The 22,079-nt window shown below is 27.7% G+C and overlaps 2 protein-coding genes across 2 annotated transcripts; one reads left to right on the forward strand and one right to left on the reverse strand.

Moving 5' to 3' along the window:
• Positions 1-1,122: 1,122 nt before the first annotated feature.
• Positions 1,123-2,967, reverse strand: LOC124898969. Its single transcript, XM_047413319.1, has 2 exons — positions 2,370-2,967; positions 1,123-1,309 (listed from the first exon to the last, which is right to left on the reverse strand). Exons 1-2 carry the CDS (start codon positions 2,670-2,672, stop codon positions 1,292-1,294), a joined length of 321 nt encoding a protein of 106 aa, XP_047269275.1. The 5' UTR covers positions 2,673-2,967; the 3' UTR covers positions 1,123-1,291.
• Positions 2,968-11,821: 8,854 nt separating this feature from the next.
• LOC124898970 (probable peroxygenase 5) lies at positions 11,822-21,081 on the forward strand. The gene is made up of 6 exons (XM_047413320.1): positions 11,822-11,959; positions 12,074-12,175; positions 12,304-12,389; positions 16,493-16,587; positions 20,100-20,225; positions 20,850-21,081. The coding sequence occupies exons 1-6, from the start codon at positions 11,848-11,850 to the stop codon at positions 20,986-20,988; spliced, it is 660 nt and encodes a 219-aa protein (XP_047269276.1). The 5' UTR covers positions 11,822-11,847; the 3' UTR covers positions 20,989-21,081.
• Positions 21,082-22,079: the final 998 nt, after the last annotated feature.

Here is a 22,079-nt window from a genome sequence, read left to right on the forward strand (position 1 = left end):
TCCTTTTTCTCCTTTTTTTTGAGCATTTTCCTTGATTTTATTGTATTTTTAATTAATTTCTACTACTAATTACCTATAAATTAATTAAATCCTCTATAATAAATATAGCATTCAACCTTTTGCAATAAAACTCAAGTCATTTCTGTCATAATCAGCCCCTATACACATCTTTCATATTCCTTGTAGTAAATCACTATACATGTTAATGTTATTTCCTTTAATGATATTAATTTCACATTATTATTCATTTTTTAATGTACAAGTTAGTAAAAAAGAGAGGTTAATATGTGACTATCGGACTACTTTAAGATTTTTTTCATGTGATTAAATAATTACTTAAGTACTAAATGTCTTAATGAATTTCCACGTTCTCATTCCATTAACCCACCTTGAATTTCAACAATTATAACGTTAATACAATTACAATATTATTAATATAATAACAGTAACAACAAACTCATAAGAAAATGATAGGACAGCTTTCTATTAATAAGAATACTATTTATTTTTTTCTTTTTTAACATCATCATTATTATATAAAATGATGATTTCGTCTAATATTTAAGTTTTTTCTCCTTTTTATATTTAATGTGTTCGATAAAAATAAATACTCATAACTCACACCTCTTCAATTTATGATTTAAATAATATCTATAACTCCTATTCTTTAATCTTCATAATCCTTAAAAATTAATTTGTAAATTATGACGTCTTATGATATTCCTTCACTTCGGCTATATACATCTTATGATATTTCTCTTAACACATTTTTTCTCCGTCACCATATATACACTACAACATAACTTTTTGTGGCGACTAATGTCGCTGCTAAAGTCTGAAAAATCGCCACTAATTATTTTTAGTGACAACATAAGCAATGTAACAATTACGGAAACTTCCGTAGCTAAAAGTTTTTGTGACGACATCTGTAAGTCACCACAAAACATACATTCTGTGGCGACAAAACTTGCCACAAAAAAGCAAGCAAATGCGCCACAAAAGAAAGTTCAAAAAATCGATCTTGGGATATAAATTATATATTATCTGCTTCATTGTCAATAATATAACTATAGTACTTAAAGGTACAAAGACAATATTAAAATATATTTCTCCACAAGAGAATTCGTTGTCAATAATATAACTATAGTACTTAAAGGTACAAAGACAATATTAAAATATATTTCTCCACAAGAGAATTATATAGTTTTTAATGGGTAACAAATCAGTGTGATATACAAATGAGAAAAAAATCACAAAATATCTTCAAACTTCTAATGGCTAACAACTCCCATCATGAAATTACTAGTCCCTGAAATAAAAAATAAAGCGAAATAAAAAATAAAGCGAAGTTTCAATTCTAACTTGTTAAGATGCAGGAAATGATTTGAGAAATCTTAATGTTGATTGTAAAAGAGATGACCACAATGTCTTTGAATTAAAATATTGCGGAATACATTAAAAATTCCAGAATGCACAAACTAGTTTCATCAAATCATAATACTAAGCTCAAAAGACAAAATTGTCAAACTATTTCCTTGTAGTTCAAAGTGGAGCAGTTAAACAACCAAATCTGAATACGCTAGGATAGGAACATATAAAAAAGTGAAGCAGCTAGAATAGTTTTAAGTCGTCTAGTATTTTTTTTAGAAAAACTAGAACACCACATGAGGAAAGAAATCAACAAGAAATTGCTACCTAAGAAGAAGCAAATGTTATTCTTTAGAAATTCACCAGCTATGTTGTGTGAAGTATATTTCTAGAGTAAGTGGATAATTAGCCAAGAGAAACAGGACAAATACACAATAAATCGTCACTAATATTGTGCAAAAACTCTTTAAATATTTTTGTGCAACAACTCCTTTAACGTTTCAAATTAACATAAACAATACCATTTTTTCTTAACCTGAAAAATAGACAAAGATATATAAATGCTGAAATTTGATTTAACCTTTTATGGTCAAATCAGTTATAAAGAAGGAAAGAAAACCACTAAACATCCCCAAAAATGCATAATTTGTCAAAATATGAGTAAAGATATATGTCAATGCTGAAATTAAGCAAGGCAAATGGTTGTCAAACACTATATGAGTCCAAATCAAATTGCAAACATGATTATCAGTCCATGCAAACAGAAACATATCTCAAAAATTTACACAGATCAGTATTCAAACTTTCTACCTAGGGTTAAATGCATGTTCATAAAAACTGAGCATTTTCACATATATCGACCTAAACACATAAACACAAACAAGATTGAACGAATTAATTCAAAATTCGCGATCAATTTCATCAATTTCGAATCAAAGAATCTATCAATAATTTTAAGAAATAGAAGAGATCTTGAAAAAAATTTAAACACACAAGCAAACCTGAAAATGTGAATCCATCATGTACTTTAGAATTTTCCGGTGATATTGCCAGAAACGGCGGTGGTGGCGGCGGATTCCATTAGCGGCGGCGCTTGGACAGTGTAAAGAAGGAGAGGAAGAAAACAGGTGACGTAGTGGTGGTCGCCTGCACCGGCTGGAGCGGCTGTTGGTGTTGTTCTCATTGGGTAGCGGGAAAATGAAAGCGCTGGCCAGATCTCGCTGGTGGGATGGTGTTCTCCGGCGTGGGGAAGAGAACAGAGCAGCGGTGGCAGCTATGGCTTTCCCGCCGGCTGCTTCTGGCATTGGGCGGCGGCGGCGTGCTCGGATGAAGCAGTGGCGGAGTCGGCTTCAATAAGGGGGATGGTTATTGATCTGGAATGGAGCGGTGAAGGAAACAGCCGGGGGCCGCCAGATGGTTTGCTCGATTGAGCTGCCCTGGCTTGGATCTGCGAGTGAAGAAGAAGAATGGAGTAACAGAGGCAACACGAGGTGAAGGGGAGGAGGCGGACTGGTGGTGCTCCATCCGTCAGGCAACCGGAGATGGCAATGAGAGAGAAAGTGAGAGCTCATGCGGCTGATTGTGGGAAAAATAATTTTAGGGTTTTGACTATTGTTTAAAAGGAAAGAAATGGCTGAATTGATCTCAGACTCAGTCGTTGGATCAACTTTGATCAACGATTGAGATTAAGGCATTTAAAAATATGCCAATTGAAATTTAAATAGGAACCCAAGTTGATATTTAATCTTGGCTAAAATTGATATCAATTGAAATAAATATTGGCTAAAAATTAAATACAAGAAAGAAAAATTGAATTAAAGTATCTGCTAGTTTAATAAATGTAATAATAATGATAACAATAATAATCATAATAATAATGAAACGTTCTATTAAAATAAATTAATGTTACGTCAAAATTATTATAAAAATTATCGATAATAATAACAACAACAATAACAATAATAGTAAATAGAATAATAACAGACAATATATTTATAAACTGTGAGTGCGCACATTTACGTGAAAAAAATAATTTAATAAATATTGATAAAATTATGTAAAATGTCGTATTTGAATTACTAAATTGTAAAAAATGATACTAAAAAGTAATAGAATAATTTGTACATTTTTAAATCATGAACATGGCTTGTCGGAAATTATTTGATACTAAAATAATGCGCAAAGAATATTAATATTAAAAGTTAAATAATTTTGACAAAAATAGCAGCCTAAGAGGAGTATCGGGTGGTCAAAATTGGGAATCAACAATATCTTGAACCAGCAAAAAATCAAGCTTTGAATTAATCTTGGTTCATTTATGATGTGCATAGTTGAGATTCTTTCACAAAATTTTTTAAAATATTTAAATTTTTTCTATGTCTATTTGAAAAATAAATAAAAGTACAATAATGGACTTTACTTAAAAAAGAGAAAAACAGACGAGCAGCAGCAACCGACGCGACTCCAATAGGCAGAGGCATCGCCACAAAACTGTCTCTCGATATTTTTGGAGTCTCAATTAGAGCTCTTAATTTGGAACCCTAGATTGGGCTTAAGGGGTTCTAGATTGTCTATATATAAAATATATATCCAAAATATATTTACAAATAACTTAATTTATTTTTTTAAAGAAAAAACAACGCAAAATAAAAATTTTAACTTTTGATTTGGTTTACTTTTTAAACTTTTTGGGCTTTTAATTTATATCATTAATTATTTTATATTTTATTATTAGCTTAAATAATTTTTATTTGTAACTAACCTTGTAAATATCTCGAGCTGAGAGTTTTATCAGAAATATCTTTTTTACCCTGGAAAGATAAAAGTAATATCTACGTACATCTTACACTCTCAAACATCATTTGTGGAACTACATATCCAATCAGATCCCTCTATAATGTCACCTCATTATAACCACTGAAAAAATTTCAATTTACCTATATAAGTGGAACGAATAACAAAATAGATGTATTAGTGGTGACAAAAAAGATGGTCACAACAAATCTCCCTTTAGCAGCAATTAAAAAGCCACAAAAGACTTATAGTAGCGACAACTCGTAGGTAGCCACTAACCCAAATTTTATTAGAAAAATTACTACATATTTGTGGCAACCTACGCATAATCGTCACTAAATATGTCACTATTAGTGACGAGTTTAACGGTCGCCCCTAAATCTTATACCTTTTGTGGCAACCTTTATATGTCGCCACATAAATCCTAACTTTTGTGGCAACTGTTTGTGTCGCCACTGATAGTCGTCACAAAAAAACTGTATTTCTTGTAGTGTTATAGTATACATAAGGGTGAGAAAGAAAATGATAATCATCACACCATATGATTATTTTAACGGCTAAGAACCGTAGTTGACAAAGATATGATTGCTTTCACAGCTAAGAACGATGGTTCATAAAGTCTTACATAATCTTTGGGCAAAAATATTTCTTTTCATTTTCTGAATTATACTCCTTTCATTTTAATTATGTGATGCTATTTATTTTTGAAAGTCAATTTACTAATCTTTGAAACTAAATTTTCTCTATTTTTCTATACAAATTCATGATTTATTTAATAAATTTTATTCAAGATTATCAGATTTTTTCTCCTTCACCAGAGTATATATACATAAATGTGAGAAAGAAAATGATAATTATCACACCATATAATTATTTTCACAATTAAGAACCATGATTGACAATATATGATTGCTTTCGCAGTAAGAACCATGGTTGATGAAATCTTACATAATTCTTGGGTAGGAATATTTCATTTAATTTTCTTAATTATACTCCTTTCGTGTTAATTATGTGATGCTATTTATTTTTGAGAATCAATTGACTAATCTTTGAAATTAAATCGTGTTAGATGGACTCAATACCAATAAAATGTAAGTGCTAAATAACTATCAAGTTAAGGTTACATAAGTTGAAAAAATATACTTCTAATTTTATTTTTTTAAAAAATAGCCATTTAAAAGTTACAAAATCTGATTTTAGGTGCTTAAGATTGGAAGTTTCATTTAAGTTGTTTAAAGTAACTAACAGTTTCATTTAAATATATACTTAGTTTGTGCTTGCAGGGACGAAGAAGGAAGTCAAGAAAGATAAAAAAAGTAAAGAATATTGAGCAAATTCAGAAAAAGATTCATTATATGCTCTATTGAAGAATTAAAATATTTTTAAAACCTTTTAATTACACTTTCTTACTTTTTTTAAAGTTGTATTTTAAAGAAGTATTAAGGTTAGAATAAGACGATAAGGGGGTCTTCTTTTACTTTTTTGATCCTTTTTTGCATGACTATAATTATACACACATATTTCAAATGTTAAGTTGTGAATTCTTACAATTTTTTATTGTGATAGCTCTTGCAGTGGTCTAAACTGAAAATTATATGCTTGGAGCTATTATTGATTTTTGGTGAGATACAATCCTAATTCATAAAATTGATAATAAGGTACAAAAGATTATCAGTCGAAGTATTTTAAAAAAATCAAAGATCTTAAAACTTCAAGAAAAGACTTTATTTAAACAATAATTGAAAAAAAAAATTGACAACAAAATAAAGTTGTATAATTCCTAGAAAAACTAAAGAAACTTAAATTATTATTTGCGGTATTGTTGTTTTCGCAAAAGAAAAAAAAAATAAGAAGACGACAAATGGTATAAATCTATATTTATATAAAATTGAAATGAACTATTCAAATTTAAATTAAAGGATATTTTTTAAATCAACAATCTCTTGCTCTCATATTTTAGAGAGAAGTATACATTACCCCCTGAACTTGTCGAGTTTTATTCATGGCAAACCTGAACTTTTACTAGTCCTAAGTATCCCCGAACTTATTCTTTTAGTACGTCGCGTGGCCCTTTTTGCTGATGTGGTGAAATGTTTGGGTTTTACACTCCATCACGCGCGTGATGGAGTGATTTTTCAGCCAAATTAGCCTTTTTAATGGTTAAAAAATGAAAAAAAAATATTTTTCTTTAATTCTTTCAAAATATTCAATTATCCCTCTCACTATTTATTATCCCTCTTCCTCCATTACTTCCAATCTAAAAATAAAATTCCATCCATTTATTAATTTTGTAAAACTCCAGTTTATCTCTTAATTAGTTTATGAAATAAAACTTTCATCCGTTTATTAATTTTGTAAAAATTTTATTTATTAATCTACAAAAAAATTTCATCCGTTTAAAACTTTAGTTTTCATTTTTATGAAACTCCTTCAATTTCGTAATCTTAATTATATATACCATATGAGTTATTGTAACTAAAGAAATGTACTAAATATCGAAACAAATATTTTAAAAGATAATAACAAAACAAATACTAAAGAAACTAATACACATACTTATAATAAAGAGAATGTAGTTATATTGATTATGATTTTTAGTCTCTATTGATTTGATTTTCAATTTAACCGATAAGAAAATACTCATAAATTAAAAAAAAAGTAGTAACTAACATGAAAAGAAACCGAATCTTAATTGCAACCAAAATTCTACTTTTATATATATATATATATATATATATATATATATATATATATATATATGTATGTATGTATGTATGTATGTATGTATGTATGTATTGTGTAAAATAATAACTTCGCATAAACTTATTGGGTTATCGGTTTACCCAATAACCCAGTAAAAAAAATCAAAATCAAATCAATAACCCAATAATTTTTTTTATAAAATCATAAAAAATTATTAACCCTATAACGATAAATCAATAACATTTTTATCGGTTTGATTTTTGTACGTCCCTAACTTAAATTGTAATTTCTTACTCCGTTAATTATACTAAGAAACGTATTTGTGCATGTGGATCTCCTTAAAATCCTAATCGAAACACTAATCAGAAACTACTATGACACACTAACCAGAAAAAAATAATTTCATATTCTTAACACACACCAAAAAATATAAATCTTTAGATAATAGCTTACTTGATCAACGAAAATTCAATCATTCACTATTTTGGAGTAGAGGAAAACTGAAAAATATAATTTTTTTAGAGAGAAATCGAATTATTAAGGATAAAAGAGGCTTATTTTTTAATATAGAATAAATATAAGGGAAGTGGATGATATTTATCCACGTGGACAGCCACATCAGCATTTTTTTCCATGTGTCCGTGCATGTGTTACTCGTAGTGGACTTTCAGCAAAAAGGGGTCACGCGACGTACTAAAAGAACAAGTTCGGGGGGGGGGGGGGGGGGGGGGGGGGGGGGGGGAGGAGGTATTTAGGACTAGTAAAAGTTCAGGTGTACCATGTATAAAACTCGACAAGTTCAGGAGAATAATGTATACTTAACTTATTTTCTCCCTCCTTTTTGCTTACTGTATTTTCTATATAACTAATGTAAGAATCAATTCTTCAATTATGATTATCAATTATTTATTAATTACTTCCTATTTTCTCACTGTAACTATTGATAGTTGCAATTCAGTACCTAGATATACATGTATTGATAAATGAAATGGATAAAATCAAGCATTCTTAGAAGACCCTAAATTTTTTAAAGATTAGAATTTTGGAATAAATTACGAAATTTGTTGTAAATAATGTATTATACACAATGTGATGAATTAATGTATTAAATTTAAATCTACTTAGATTTCAAAAACTAAAAGGAATTTTAACACATTCTTACATTTGAATATTATCCGATCGCGCAAAGCGTGACCCGTTTCACTAGTTACTTAATAATAGGTGTAGTATTGGAAGAAAATGATTAATTTTCTTGATTTCATGAATTGAATAAATGAATTGAAACAACTACTTTTAGTAAGAAGACAAAGTAAAATGAATGAACTAAAACTTCTAAAAAGTCGTAAAGCCCATTATTAATATTAAAAAAGTGAAAATTATCCCAAATATACTTTTTGGATTGTTAATTACAAGTTATAGCATAACTTTTCATTAATTACTAGACCTAAGAGATAATTACAACCTATAACAATTTTTGGAAAAAAGCATATTTTAATTAAATTTTCAAAAAATTTATAATATTTAATATTTATATTATTTTCTTATATTTAGCACTAAACATTTATCACTCTTAATTAAAGATCTTGGATAATTATGGCAAGTTAAGGTATTAATATTTTTTTTAATAATTAAATATCAAATTTTGTTTACAATTTAAGGATCTTGGATAATTATGGCAAGTTAAGGTATTAATATTTTTATTTTTTTAATAATTAAATATCAAAATTTGTTCACAATTTAAGGAGTTATATATGGTAAATATATTTTTTTAAAGTTAAGAACTGATTTTATACTTTTTATTAACTTGAATAATTAACTTAATTATACACTCTTTCATATTTTACTTTCTTTAATTACCATTAGAAGTCTTTTATCTCTTTATTTTTTTAACTTCTTTTTTCCTTATTTTAATTTTATTATACAGAATTTCACGTTTTACGGTATCTGTTTAGGTGAATTCATACGCAATATCTTTTAACTTTTTACCAACTATCAATAAAAGTTTTCAACTCATTCTTCCTTCCTTTGTAGTTCTATTAACAATCAACACTGACATATTTTATATGTTATTATTTTGAATAAGAAAGATAAAATTGTTGAAGCTTCCATATGTGGGCATTAGTTTGTAGCTTTCATGTTTGTTCTGCTTTTCGACTGAGTTATGGGAGAAGCATATGCAAGGACAAAAAATGTTGTAGATCAAGCGATATGGACTGCGTACATCTTACCCTCCCCAAACCTCACTTTGCGAGAAACACTGGGTTTGTTGTTGTTGTTGTGGCATGTTTGATTGGAGTTGAAAACAAATGGTGTTGTTTATATTTGTCATCCTCACTCCTGAAAAGAAAAGATTGTGACATGATTTCATATATGTTGTTGGTTTGAAAAAAGAATAATGAAAAAAATGATTTTATGTTCTCTGAAAAAAATTGGTAGTGTGGTTATATTCCAAATGGATAATCTAGGATTGCATATAGTAACTGAGAAAATACTTTTAGTTGTCTTTGCATATATATTTTACTGTTTCTACTCATATATATCATTTGCTATTATTTGCTATTAAGCAAGCAACATCAACATGTACATAAATCATTGTGAAACACTTTTATTACAAGTCAACCAACATAATAAATAATATAACAATTTCAATCAAAATATACAGTCATTATCAGTGAACAAAAATAACATTAACTCTTCAGAATTTGATCATTAAAAATTATAATAAATCAATATTCATGGACATAAAATATTAAAAATAGGACAAATTTCAACACCAGAATTTATTAAACATAAATAATTTAAAACAAGAAATATTCTAACATCAAAATAAATTAAGAAATACAGATTCCATCTTAAGCAGAGGATGCATGTTTGTGGCATGTCTTTTTACTGTGTTCCTCTTGATGACAGTTACTACACGTAACCTTTGATCATTTACACTTTTCTTCATTTGGTGCTTTTCATCTTTCATAATATGATCTTTTGGGAGGTCTTTTTGAATTCGGAGGTAATACAATTTCATCCGATACTTTACGTGATATTTTTCATGTACTTTCATAAGGAAGAGGTTTAATTGATATGGCATAAGCATCTCTGAAATTTTTATTGCTATAGTAAGGTGAGCAATAGTTCTTGCCATGTTGGTTTCTATACGTAATAGAAGCCATAGCATGAGAGCATCGTATTTCATCCAATTGAAATTCTTCACAATTGTATTCAATTTTTTTGACGCTTTTACCTACATTCACAATCAACTTTAATACACAAAACACAAAACATTAAATTTTAATCATATCATGCAACCCATAAACATACATGCAACACATACAGTATGCAAGAATTTTAATCAATTGAATCTAAACATACTATATGCAAGAACTTTCAGTAATTGAATATAAACATATAGTATGCAAGAACTTTAATACACAAACTTTTGATATGCACAATTGAATCTAAAGTTACTGTTTCAAGGGACTTTCATCATATTATAGAAATTTTAACAACTAATCCTTACTTTTATCATGCAACACATAAACATACACAACTTCAAATACAGTTAATCTTTCAAGAGTATTTCATCACCATATTATACAAAATTCAATATTTTAACAATAAGAATTAAAGAAACACGTAAAAAAATTATTTAATTCTTTAAATACGTTTGATTGCAAAATATGAATTTGCTAAATAATTTAACATACCTACAAATCACATCTCCTTTCATGACGTACCATGATTGAATCCAAATTATCAAAAATCATATTTTTATAACACGACAATAACTTATGTTTGTTTTTCTTTCAAAAAAAATTCTTAGAAGTTGTATAAAATAAAAAGAAATTATGAAATTGATTTACTGGAATAATATAATCTTGTAGGTAAAAGAAGAAAGTGTATGATGATGGAACCTCTTCAATAGAGAATTGAAAAACACAAAAAAAAAAATCTTTACATTTGTTTCGAGTGGATAATATCCATTTTCATACGAAAATTTAACAAACCTGATGACTCTCATGTCCCTCCATGAGCTATCATGATTGAATGCAAATTAACAAAAATTCATATTTGATATCAAATGAAATACTTGTTTTTTCTTTTCTTTGAAATTATAATGCTCAGCAATTTGTTTGCAGACGCTGAAATTAAGATTTTTTGTTTACCGCCACAAATTCATCGTGTACAAAGAGGAAGGTAGTGTATGAAGATAGAAACTCTTAATGTAAGCATTAAAATAGAAGGAAAAACAACGATTAGAGGGATTTGAGATGGTTAAATATCAGTAATTAAGGTTAACTATATTTAAGGATGGTAAATTGTATATTAATTGTATTAAATCTTAATTTTTCTTTTTCATTAATTACTTTTTTGTATTTTCAACAAAACAAAAAAAACGTTTTATGTATTTTTTTTAAATGAAAGTTGTTATAATTTGAAAACTTAAAATTTTTGCTATAACTTGTAATAACTAATCTAATAAGTTTATATAGTTAATTTTCCCAAATTAAAATTAAAGTTATTGGCTATCATTAGACACCGAAGCAAGAGGTAGATACAAAGAACTTAAACACGTAAGTTAGTTAATGACTTGTAAACGAAGATCCAAAATGGAATTATCTTTTTTGACCTTATTATAGTATATATCATTAAGTGCATAACAAGTGGACATCTCATCCTCGATTTCAATCAACAAGCTTGTTAATATACTTATATAATTATTGAGAATTGTGATGAGATGGATAAAATATTTGGAATTTGAATTTCAAGAACAAAAATATTTTTTTTAAGGAGTGATTTCCCTTTTAAAATTAATATGGGATAAATTTAAATTAATCAGAATTCCTTTTCAAGAAGTGATTAAAATTAATATGAGATAAATTTGAATTAATCAGAACTCCGAAATATATATTTGACATTGGATAAGAAACAAAGTAGTTTACGTATGACAGCGAATAAGAAACAAAGTATTTTACGTAATCTTAATTTATGTTCTTCCTTCATTTTCTATTTATAGCACATTCTTCTCTACAAATTCTCATATTCTTTTCGTTGGATATAGATGCCATGGCTAGCTCAACCAGCTGTAGTCAAGCTGCGGGTACGTATCAAATTTTCTCTCCTTTATGAATTATGATCATATAGTTTCTGAATCTGTTTGTCCTATTTAGAACAACTACTATATATATAATATATCTGCGTCCCATACATGCAGAAAAAATTGGAAATAATCATGAGCTCACTCCTTTGGAAAAGCATGTCATGTTCTTTGATATCAATAATGATGGAATAATTTACCCTTCAGAAACGTACCAAGGTTTTTCCTTCTTTTCTCTCCTAAATGAATGTAGAGCTCACATTTTTTTTCTTTTATTTTATCACTAATATATATGCTTTCGTCTTCTTGACTTGTCCTAAGTATTTTCTGATTTATAATTGTTTCAGCTTTTAGAAAGATGGGGCGTGGTATTTTCCGTTCTATGTTTGCTGCTGTTCTCATTCATTTCACTCTCAGTCACAAGACTCGACCGGTAATTTCCATATAAAGAAGTGGTCTTTATGTATTTTTTGATCTGTATATGGATTCATAGGGCATACAATATAATTTTGGTAAGAATAAAAAAATATTCTTCATATAATTTGTCAGGCAGAATTCTCTTTTGGCGTAGAAATCAGATTAAGCACTTGCCTAGTTGTTCGAGGGGATCCCTTAATTATATTACACGTATGGTGGTGCCACGCTGAACAGTAAAGTTACGTTTAAAAACAAATAATGATCCATTTTTTTTTTTAGTAATTTTTTAATTTAAAATTTTTGCATGATATATTTAAGACGATAAAATTGAAGGACATTTTGGTATATTTGACATATCTTAAATTTAAGATCACAAGATTCAAATTTTTTTTTTATTTTCTTAAAATTCGTGTCAAGTCAAATTAGATCATTCTTTTTTAAACGGAAGAAATATCTTTTGTTTTTTAAATTATAGTAATTTTGGAATACCCACTTTGATATCGCTCCACCTGTTCGTTTATTTGACAATATTTTTAAAAACTATTTTAATTTAATTATTCAATTTATGAAATTAAAAGTATTTTATCGTTCTCTTAATTTCTTTTTATATTTTTTCTTCGTTTTCAAGAGTTAATTTGACTAAATTTCAAAATTATATTATATTAGATTAATTTTTTTAAAATTAAAATTTATATAATCAAAAACTGCATAAAAAGTACTATAAATGACTCCCCTCATTTTTTTTACTTGTCACTTTTCGACATGACACACTTATTAAGAAAATAATAATTGGTGCAGTGACTTTATCATATTACCCCTATTAGTTGATGTTTTGTAATAGGTATTAGAAATTGATTTAGAAAATAAGTAATTAATGTTAAGGGTAAAATATAAAAAAAAAATTGATTTGTCAAAATGACGTGAAAAATGAAAATCAAATAAAAAAAATAGTTACAATTAAGAGTGAATGGAGGGAGTACAATTTTTCTTTTTTTCAATTTGATAAAGATACACATTTTAAAATATTGGTAAAAGTTTTGACTAAAAAAAGGAGGGAGTATATATTTTTCATTTCTACCGTTGTACAAAATAACTATATAAAGTAATGATTTCTTTGTCCACACTAGTCTAGTTTGAAAAATCAATGAATAAATTTTTTTTTTTTTTTATTCTATCCTTACTATTAAATACTACTATTTATCACTTAGCACATTCTTGAAGATTTTCAATTTATTACTCCATCGGTTTTAAAAAGAATGACCTATTTTGACTTGGCACAAAGTTTAAGAAAATAAATAAGACTTTTGAATCTTGTGGCCTTAGATTAAAGTTGTGTCAAATGTACCAAAGTGCCCTTTAATCTTGTGGTCTTAAACATATTATATGAAAAATTGAAATTAAAGTATTGTCAAAAAAGGAAATGGGTCATTCCTTTTTAAACGGACTAAAAAGAAAAGTAGGTCATTCTTTTTTAAACGAAGGGAGTATGTTTCAATGGTAATATAGTAAAAATACCCCTATTATTTATAAATGCCTCTATTTTAAAATAAGTGAATTTTTGAGCTATTTTTCAACGTCCAAAATAAGTGAATTGTTCATTCTTCAAGAGACATATTGAAAATTTCTTTTAATTTTACCCTTTATTTACCCTTTCTAGATTATGAGTTTCAAGAGACTTAAATTGACTTTATTTTAATGTGGCTAGAATTTCAAGAGTAATATGATAATATCTAAAAGGGTAAAGATGAAAAGTAAATTACAATTTATGTCAAAAAAAATTTCTTAATAGGTGTGCATTAAAGCAAAAATTTACTTATTTTGAACTAAAAATAATAATTTTAACATGTTTATCAAGTTAATAATGAATGACTAAAGTTGGACGGAGGAAGTAATAGTAAAATTTAATGTTCCAAAGCTTCGTTAATAAGGCTAATTCAGTAAGGTACATCTTTGACTAATGTTTTTGTAAGACATGTCAAGTCAATAAGAATAAAGTAAAATAAAACGAAGCGACTATTAAATTAAAGCTGACACTAAACTTTAATTATTATAACAGTAAGTAAATCAAAAAAATAAAATTATTTATATTCCATTAAAGTACTCGCTTCGTTTTATATTAGTTGACCCTATGGACTTGACACATTCATTAAGAAAAAATTTATTAGGAGTTTATTTTACCAAATTATACTTATTTATTATGCTTTGAAAATATAAATTTAAAATTATACATTTTTTTTAGTCATTAATGATAGGAGTGGTATCGGAAGAACATAATAATATTTTCTTGATTTTATAAAACAAAAAATTAAATTAAAATAAATATTTTAGAAAGAAGTCAATTAATATAAAACAGAGGGAGTAATTTAACTTTATTCACGGTAATAGTAAAGGTCATCAAAACTACTCACCATAACGATAAACCGCCCATCAAACTGATCTTGTTGTAATTAGGGGTGGGCATATTTTGGTTTAAACCGAAAAAATCGAAAAACCAAAACGAAATTTAATTTTGGTTTCGATTTTTCGATTTGGATTCGGTTTGTTATTTTAGAATTTCAATTTTTCGGTTCGGTTTTCAATTTTAAAAAAAATTGGTTTAAGCCGAAATTTTATAAATAATATATATATTTTATTATATATATAATATATATATATAATATAATATTATATTATGTATATATATAATATAATATTATGTTATATATATATATATATATATATATATATATAATATTTAGTAATTTACTTTCACAATTAACATTTAACAGCAAATTCGCATATGGATTGTTTTAATGACTCAAATATTTTATGGATTATTTTGGTGACTTTGGACTGTTTTATGGACTATTTATGCAGAAAGTATGTTATTTCATGGACTATTTTTATGAGTTTTGTGTTGTTTTGTAGACTATTTATGCAAGGTTATATTATATGTAATGATTAATGACGTTATGTATTATGTTAAGCTTATGATTATTTCATTTCATTTCATCCATGTTGAGTTATTTATAATTATTGATATTTGGAAATGAAAAACAGGTTTGAAAAAAATAATTTTCTAAAAAAATCCATCAATTTAAATGCTCAGTAATGAAAAAGAGAAGCTAACTACTTTAAATATTTCAAACTGAAATAAAAATCCAAAATAGCCAAATCGAATTTGTAAAAGCCGAACCAAACCGAATTTATTTTTGGTTATGGATGTCATTTTTGTCAATCCGAAAATCGATAAAGCGAACCGATATTAAACAATCAGACCGAATCGACCGAACACCCACCCTAGCTGTAATAGTGGGTAGTCTTCCATCTTTTATTGTCATAGTGTTTAAAATATAGTAGTTATTTTCATGCACAAAAAATAATTTCCTGATTCAATTATGTTATAGTGGGGGAACGTCCGTGACAATATATGAAATTATGGCCGAGACTGAGAGTGACATGTTGGTGGTGGGGGTGAGGTAAAATCAGCAAGCAAAAGAGTAAAAATTATTTTCTGGTATTCATTGATAATTGTACTTCATATATTAAAATAATAATCTGTATATAAGGACCATAAATTTCAATTTTCTCAAATTCTAAAACAAAAAATGTAAAACATTTCGAATTTTGTGGCCTACACATAACCTGAAATATAAGAAATCATTCGAACATCCTGCAATAAATCTCAAGAAATTTAAAAGAAATCTAATCTTTTAAATTTTCCGATCTCCTAATAATATATATACTCCATCAATCTCACTTTACTTTCCCCGTATAAATTTAGCCTTTTAACTTAAAAAATTATTGTATATTTATTTACTAAAGTAACTTTACTAATTATAATTTAAAAATCTAAATTTGATTACTAGGTAGTACCAGAAGAAAATAATAAATTTATCTTAATTTATTAAAATGGAAAAAAAGAAGAAAAATCTATCTTTAGCATAGAGACCAAGTAAATGAAGGAAGTACTTCCTTTTCCCCGAAAATTTCCTAAAGTAATTTAGAGAATAATTGTCAAAATAAACTTAGGGCTTTGAAAGTGGCTCACAAGTTGTTCATGCATATTTGATTACGATTTATACTAATTCGAATTTTATGTGATACTAATGTATATAGTGTTTTGTTTGTGTTATATAGGGAAAATGCCCATCTCTACTCTTCCCCATTGTGGTAGAAAATATCAAATATGCCATTCACGGCAGTGATTCTGGTGCTTATGACTCTGAAGGGAGGTAAATTCACGCCTACCTTGTAAATAATTAAATTATCGTAACCTATATCCAAATTAAATAGTTATTTAATGAATATATATTTTAATACATATATAAAATTGGCAAAACTTCACATATAAACAACTTAGATCCCTTCTAACTAATTTTATGTTTTAAGTTTTACTAATTACATTATATAGATATTAGTTAGTAACCAAATGTATTTTGAGCCTATTTATACAAATATAATTATTGTTAATTAGAAAAAAAAGGAAATTAATTAATGCCAGTATTATCTCTAACTATCTCCAATATTCTTCTTCTATAATTGATCATTTAAGCTTATATATGACAGAAAACACCGACTATTCTCCTTCCATATTTGATCGTTATTCGTTTTTCATGCCTGATTATTTATTCTCCTACCATAATTGATCATTTTTAGTACAAATATATATAAATCAATTATACTTTATACAACTGAATCTTAACTAAAAGTATATTTAAAATTGTATATACAAACACATTAGAATTTTATAATTCTAATGTATATGTTTCTTCGTTTAATTGTATATATATAATATTATATGTGTGTACAATATAACTTTGAAAACAAACACATTTGTATAACATATGTATATTATGTATTGAATAAACATATGCATATGTATATCAATACTATATTGTATAAACGTATAATATTATACATATATAATTAAACACTTGAACATTTGTATATTAGGATCCTAATATGTTGATATACTCATTCGAGTTTGTAATAAACCATATATAAAAGCCACTATATGTATATAGATACAGATATACTTATATGCATATGTATATACATATATACAGATATGCATATGTATATGCATTTGCATATATAATTATAAGTTCAAATACAGAGCAAATATATACACATATGTATATGCATAATGTATATATGAACCAACACATAATATATATATATGTGTGTGTGTATACCAATATAGAACAAACTTGCATACATATATAAATCAAAAAATATATATCCAATACATTCATATGCATATAAAAATATTCAAATGAAAAAATATACAATGTATATCCACATACAAAAACATACGAAAATCAGACCGAATACAATTAAATCACCTATATACAATTACCAAACTCACTAAAATTGGATCAAATACCCAATTATTAAAATAATTCATCAAGATTCACTCTGTGAAATGAACACTAATATACAATTCAATTTTTAAATTATATACTCTTTTTTTTTTAAATTTTCAGAAAATTGAGATGAAGCAGAAACACTACATACGGTCAAGAAATGGTCAAATTGTTTAAGGTATGTCTCAAACATTCAATTGAATATGAGGTCAGAAAATTGAGATGATTCCGTCGTGAACACCGCCACTATCTTTTCCAACCACCAACTGCCCTTCTCTCTATCTTTGCCTCCTTCGGTCATTCTGGTTGGATTAATTGATCGGTAGTAAGTGGTGGTTCTAATGACGGCGTAGAACCGGCAACATGGTGACGGTGATGAAAGTGTCGATTTTTCATCTTATTGATCGGAGTAGCAGTGGGCTGTCTTATCTTGAAATCCCAATAAATAAAGTACAAAAAAGACTCCACTTTTTTTTAACTATTCAAACACAAAAAAAAAAATCTAAAAATTGAAATCCATGAAAATTAATATTGAAAAATTGAAAGCTTTGTGAGAAAAATAACAGAAAAATTGAGTGAAGTGAAGAGAAGTTAATGATGAAAATTCAATGCATAGAGTATTGGTTATATACATAGTGTAAATTATTGAGATAATGCATCCAAACCCCCCCTAAATTTGTCACTTCAACTTATTTTAGCACTTAAACTTAACACGCGTTTATTTACTCCCTTAATATCTTTAAAACGAATTAATTTAAATCCTAAATCTGACGTGGCATTTTTTTTTTTTAAAATGCGTGATTTAATTTAAAAAAACAAATGGTCCCACTTTTATAATATATATATATATATATATATATATATATATATATATATATATATATGCAAATCACACCCTTTCTTCTTCTATATATCCAAATTACACCCTTTCTTATCCTATATATCCAAATCACACCCTTTCTTCTCCAAAGCCACCCACCCCTCACCCTGACCCCCCACCCCCCACCCCCCCTTCTTTTTTTTTTTTTTCTTACACCTCCACCACTACCCCCACTCTACACCCCTTTCTTTTATTTTTTTCTTACACGTTCACCTCTAATCCACCCCACCCCCACCCCCGCCCCTGGCAGCCCGCACCCCCACCCAATTCCCTTTCTCCTTCTTCAAATCCACCATCTCCATTTTTATTAGATTTCATCAATTTTACAAGAAAAAATATATGTATAAAAAATTTGATTGTTGGTGCAAGTTTTAATTTGAATAAACAAACAAATTTGGATGTTGGATGTTTATAATTCATAATCCATAAAGATAAATTTAGATGTTTGATTTAATCCATAAATTTTAATTTCGTACCTAAATTTGGATGTTTGGTTTGAATTTTTTGGATGTTTGGTTTGAATTTGATAAGCTTTGTTTCGTAATTCATCATTATGAATTTTGGGGTGGGGGTGCAGACTGCCGGGGGTGGGGGTGGGGGTGGGGGTGGAAGAATAAAGGGGGGGTGTGGGGCTTGAAGAAGAAAAAATAGGGGCAGGGTAGGCGGAAGGGGGGGGGGGGGGATTTTTTTTTTAATATTGTATTATAAATAAATTAGTGGGGTCACTTTTTTAAAAATAAATTTTGATGTGGCGCTGATGTGGCGTTGATGTAGCGCTGACGAGGCACAAGTGTAATACACTCTCCGCAGTGAGTGATGTTGTTTTTTAAGGTGGTATATAATTACTTCAAAAAGATTTAGGGGGGTAAATAATTATCTATAAAGTTTAAGTGTTAAAGTAAGTTGTCGGGACAAGTTCAGGGGTTTTTTGATGTATTATCTCTTAGCAAAATGACTTATTTCTATTTTCTCATTTGTCGGATTGATAATCGATCTGTCCATTTATGGGTCGGATTGATAATCGATTTGCTGGATTGATAATCAATCTGTCCATATATAGGTCGGATCAATAATCGATTTATCGAACAATAGTCGATTTGTCGAATCGATAATCGATTTGTCGGATCGACAATCAATCTGTCTATATATCGATCGGATAGATAATAGATTTGTCTAAAAAATGGGTCATTTCCCTTAAAAAAAAACTTATAGTCTATTTAATTAAAAAGAAGACTTGAAAATGCCATTTAACAAAGAATCCCTAAAACTAACAAATAATCATGTAAGGTAATTATTTTAAACCTTAATCATGCCCGATAATTAAGAATTTATATTTTATCTCTGAAATGTAATTTTTCCTATAAAAAGATATGGCTAAAAATTAATGAACACACGTAACATGTTGAACCGGCTCCTATTTATGAACCAAAGTGATTATGCAGAACGTTACACATGGTCCAGTCATGTACTAAATTTTATCGACTTGATATTTTTGAAGGTTTGTGCCAGAGAAGTTTGAGGAGATCTTTAAGAAGCATGCAAATCAAAATCCAGATTCCTTAACCTACAACGAAGTGAAAGAACTGCTCAAGACTAACAGAGAACGAAAGGACTACTATGGATGGTATATATCCTCTCTTTCCCTGTTTCTTGTCCTTCAATTCGAAATTTTGTGGGGTTGCTTGACTAGACATATAACTTATGAAATGATAATAAAAAAAAGTTTTAGGACTAACTCAAATGCAAATATATCATATAAATTTGAACACAAAGATTACTAGTCAATATATAGTGTTTTTGTATATTGTTGTCAATATTTCATGTGAAAATTACCGTTTTTAATCCTTGAAATATCAACAAATTCTTATTCCATTGTTATATTTAATTAATTAAGAGCATCTAACTTTGAATTAATTGAAATATTCTTTTTTGATAATTTTTTTTAAGTAATCTTCACAAATTTAGGCAATAGTTAATTTACTATAAAACCATTTAATTACCATGTGTTATGTCAAATGTATAGTGTTACTCTTACTCCATATTTGAGGGTAATGTAATTTTAAAAAATAATCTCAATATAATATATTTCTTATGTAAAAGGAGACATAATATATATATATATATATATTAATTTAGGATTTAATATGTATAGTGGACCAATGGATCAGAAGTACATTAATTATCCTTATTTCCATTTTGGTGAAATTGTTTCCCTTTTATTTTTCAACTCAAATCTTTATATGTGTAGGGCAAATGCTTTTGTAGATTGGAAGTCTTTATATGATTTAGGAAAAAGTAATAATGGCACATTGACCAAAGAAACCGTCAGAGCTGTCTACGATGGAAGCCTTTTCGAGCAAATAGCACAGGAGCAGGCTTCAAAGTAGTGACTCTAGTTCCACTATTAATTAAGTAATTGTATTCTGTTGTTAATGCTGTTGTTGTCACTATTAATGTTACTATTGGTGTTGTGATTTTCATTCTTCCTCATATCTCAAAATTTTGAGATGGATTGATTTTTTGACATAATTAGAATTACCTTTATAATGGAAAAAAAATTTCTTATTAGAAAAGATCTCTTTTCTATTAGGTTTCGTCTTTCTTAAAGGTTTACTTGTTGAAAAATATCTCTTTGATTTTGTATTTCTACAAATAGAATATCTCTTTTCTTAAGTCATAATACAATAACATCCACAGTATAGTTCTCAAAAAGTTTGTTTAGGATGAGATTTTCTCAAATAAATTTTATTATTTTGATTTAGTTTTTAAGATGTAAACCAATTGGGCAAAACATATTCAATAATATATTTTTATTATAATTTTTTTTGTTATCAGAATTATTGCCTATATGATTTATAAAATATTAGCTTCGCATGACACCCCGTCAACTTTGAACCGAACAAGTGGTATCAGAGCTTGTGGTTCAATGGTGTGGTGAAACGAGATTAAAAACAAGTTCAAAGCAGTTTCAAATCAAAATCCAACCAATTTGATGATAATGAAGATTTTTGTATGTGAAGAAGAAATTTCAAACATATTTTCAACAATTTTCCAATTCTACTATCACATCTTTAAAAATAAAGCTCACTTTTAATTCTGCAAAGGGCTCCAATATTTTTAACCCGAAAAGACACATAAACTTTTAACCCAAATAAAGCTTTAATTTTTAAACATGCCAAATAGCAATAATATATGAAAATTATCTGAAGAAGAACATCAAGATTGATTTACCAGAAAATTCAGGCCAAAGAGAGATTTATTAAAATTTGTCTTGAATTTTTCACTTTACCTGATTTTCTACCATAACTAGAATTACCTTTCTAATGGAAAAAAGTTTTCTTGTTGGAAAAGATCTCTTTCTTATTAGGTTTCTTCTTCAATTTTTAAGTATGCCAAGCAACACTGATATATGAAAGTTATGTAAAGAATAAGATCAAGATTGATTTGTTAGAAATTCAGGCTAAGGAGAGATTTGTTA

The sequence above is a fragment of the Capsicum annuum genome, chromosome 5, assembly GCF_002878395.1.
Source record: "Capsicum annuum cultivar UCD-10X-F1 chromosome 5, UCD10Xv1.1, whole genome shotgun sequence".
Lineage (NCBI taxonomy): Eukaryota > Viridiplantae > Streptophyta > Magnoliopsida > Solanales > Solanaceae > Capsicum > Capsicum annuum.